Raw genomic sequence first — 2426 nt, forward strand, 5'->3', positions numbered from 1 at the left:
AAAATCTGTGCTGAAACATAAAAAAATATGCAAATACTGCCAGTTTTTAATTAAAGTTTTAACAGAGCTCTGGTTAACTCAGCCTTACACAACATGGGATCATACCTCTGTTTGGTTAACGTGCAGGGGGGTTCATCAGCAAGTGGGAGAATTAATGTGGTTGTGGGGAGGTGGACTGGGGGGCGCAGGAAGGAGTTGTTAAGAGAGGGGGGTAAAAGTGTGTCCCTTCTGCAATTGGCTGGGGCCATAAGTGTCTCATTATGCGGTGTATTGTTCCTTTGTTGTGTCGGTGGTATAAATACACCCCAGCAGGCCCATGGGGTGACAGTTTAGACACACTCACTCCTGGAGAGAGGCTGAGCATCAGGCCGAACAGCACAAACTCAGGGAAAAGTGAGGCTGTACAAAAACTGCAGGGAACTGAGAGAGTTTGGAAACCTACAGTTCAGGTCCTAAGCTCAAGCTGTCACGATTTAAGAGTTTTGGGGTTTTTTTGGATCCTTGCTTTTGTTCCTGAATTTTCTCCCTCAGCTGAAATGGATTCCGATGCTGGCTCCACCTGCAGTCGCTCCTCGTCTCCAGACCTGGTGGTGGATGACTCTGCAGGGAGCTTCTTCTCCAATAAGATGTTCCAGAAGTACTGCCACGAGAACAGAGCAGACAGTGAGGCCGGCCAAGGCAGGACGGACTGCTGTAGCGTGGGCGGTAAGAGCAAATCCAGATCTGAGCTCAGCAAGGAAGAGATGCAAGATCAGAGGCTGAAAGTTAACAGTCGAGAAAGGAAGAGGATGCATGATCTGAACCAGGCGATGGATGGCCTCAGAGAGGTCATGCCATACGCACATGGACCCTCGGTCCGCAAGCTGTCAAAGATTTCCACCTTGCTCTTGGCTCGCAATTACATCCTCATGCTTTCCAGCTCTTTGGAGGAGATGAAGAAACTGGTTGGGGACGTTTATGGTGGCAATGCCGCCGTCCAGAGCCGCACAGCTCCCCATCCCACCATTACCCCTGCGGCCACGACCGCCCACCTCCCTCTGCATCCTCTGGCCCAGTCCCTTCACTCTCTGGTGGGCAGCACACCTTCAGCTCTTCAGCATCACTCATCTTCTGCCTCCTCAGCCCCAGCTCCACACTCCCCTCCATCAGCCGGCTTCCTGGGCTTTCACGCTCCAGTCCAGAGCCTCCTGAAGGACCCTCTCCACCTGAGCAGCTCCTACAGACACTTCCCCGGCATGCCGTGCCCTTGCTCACTCTGCCAGCCTCTGCCCACCACTACCTCCACATTACACAGCCTGTCTATGAGCAAGTGAGCAGGTCTCTCTTAAAATAGACTGTCCGGACCACAAACAGGAGACTGATGAAAAAAAAAATTATAAAATGATGGCTGGGGCAAAACCTTGTACATACTGTATATACACATATAGCTATCTTTTGGGATACAAACTGCTGCTATTTTTTTATTAATTGCCTCTTTTTCTTTTCTTCTTTTTTTTTTTTTTTACAGAAGTATTCTAAATGTTCTGGGGATTTTTTTTTCATCAGAGTAGCTTATGTGAAATAAGTGGTGATGAAACACTGTCAAAATGGAACTGTTGTGTCTGACTGGCACAAATGCTATTTTCCTAAATTAAAATGTTGTTTTGATAATAACTACTTCTGGGCGTCTTCTTTTAAATGTGCAGTTGATTTTTAGTTTGTGAAAAATGTCTCTTCTTTCTCAGCGTCACTATTTTGGAAACGTTCTGGACATGTACAAATACACAGTAATATCACAGCAATACTACAAGGGCATTTATTGGTGCTTTAAAGGACAAACTTAGAAGTGCTAAAGCTGACATTCAGGAAAAAAGGTTGTCATTTGTTGCTAACCAGTTTCAGACAGCCTAACCTCTGAAGAGCTAAAAAGGGACAGAAGGGCGAGACAATACACCAGAACAGAAGCTGAATGTGGTGTTCTTGAGCCTGGGGACCATCCATCTTCACCTCAACAGGGTGTAGGAGATGAAAGGACGACACAGGCGCCGGGAAGGCGCGTCACTTTTGTCTGACGCAGGCAAGGGACATAGCCATGTCCTCAGCTCTAGGCCAGCCATTTGTCACTGTCTCATAAGAACATGGATATAGGAACACAAAGGGCAGATTTTAAGCAAAGGACATAATGGAGTCTATATTAAAAAAAAACAGGTCATTTTAATTCATACAGGATGAATATTTCTATCAGCACATTAAGACATCAAATCAAGTTCCAGCTTTCTTCTAAAAATAAAAAACTGAACAAGCATACGTTCACTTTACACACGCACACTGCCATGAACATGATTTAGTCAAACAGCTCAACAAGGACTAGCCTTCACTTAGCAGCAAATCAGGCGTGTAAAATACATGCTTATCCTCCCACGGCTGACAGATGAGTTGGAGACCAG

General features: G+C 46.2%; 1 protein-coding gene across 1 annotated transcript; it reads left to right on the forward strand.

Moving 5' to 3' along the window:
• Positions 1–315: 315 nt before the first annotated feature.
• On the forward strand, positions 316–1622 carry olig4 (oligodendrocyte transcription factor 4). The gene has a single exon (XM_085391428.1). It carries the CDS (start codon positions 537–539, stop codon positions 1311–1313), a length of 777 nt encoding a protein of 258 aa, XP_085247554.1. The 5' UTR covers positions 316–536; the 3' UTR covers positions 1314–1622.
• Positions 1623–2426: the final 804 nt, after the last annotated feature.

Source organism: Rhamphochromis longiceps, linkage group LG19 (assembly GCF_057381845.1).
Source record: "Rhamphochromis longiceps isolate RC_006_pf linkage group LG19, R_longiceps_female_GT1.1, whole genome shotgun sequence".
NCBI lineage: Eukaryota > Metazoa > Chordata > Actinopteri > Cichliformes > Cichlidae > Rhamphochromis > Rhamphochromis longiceps.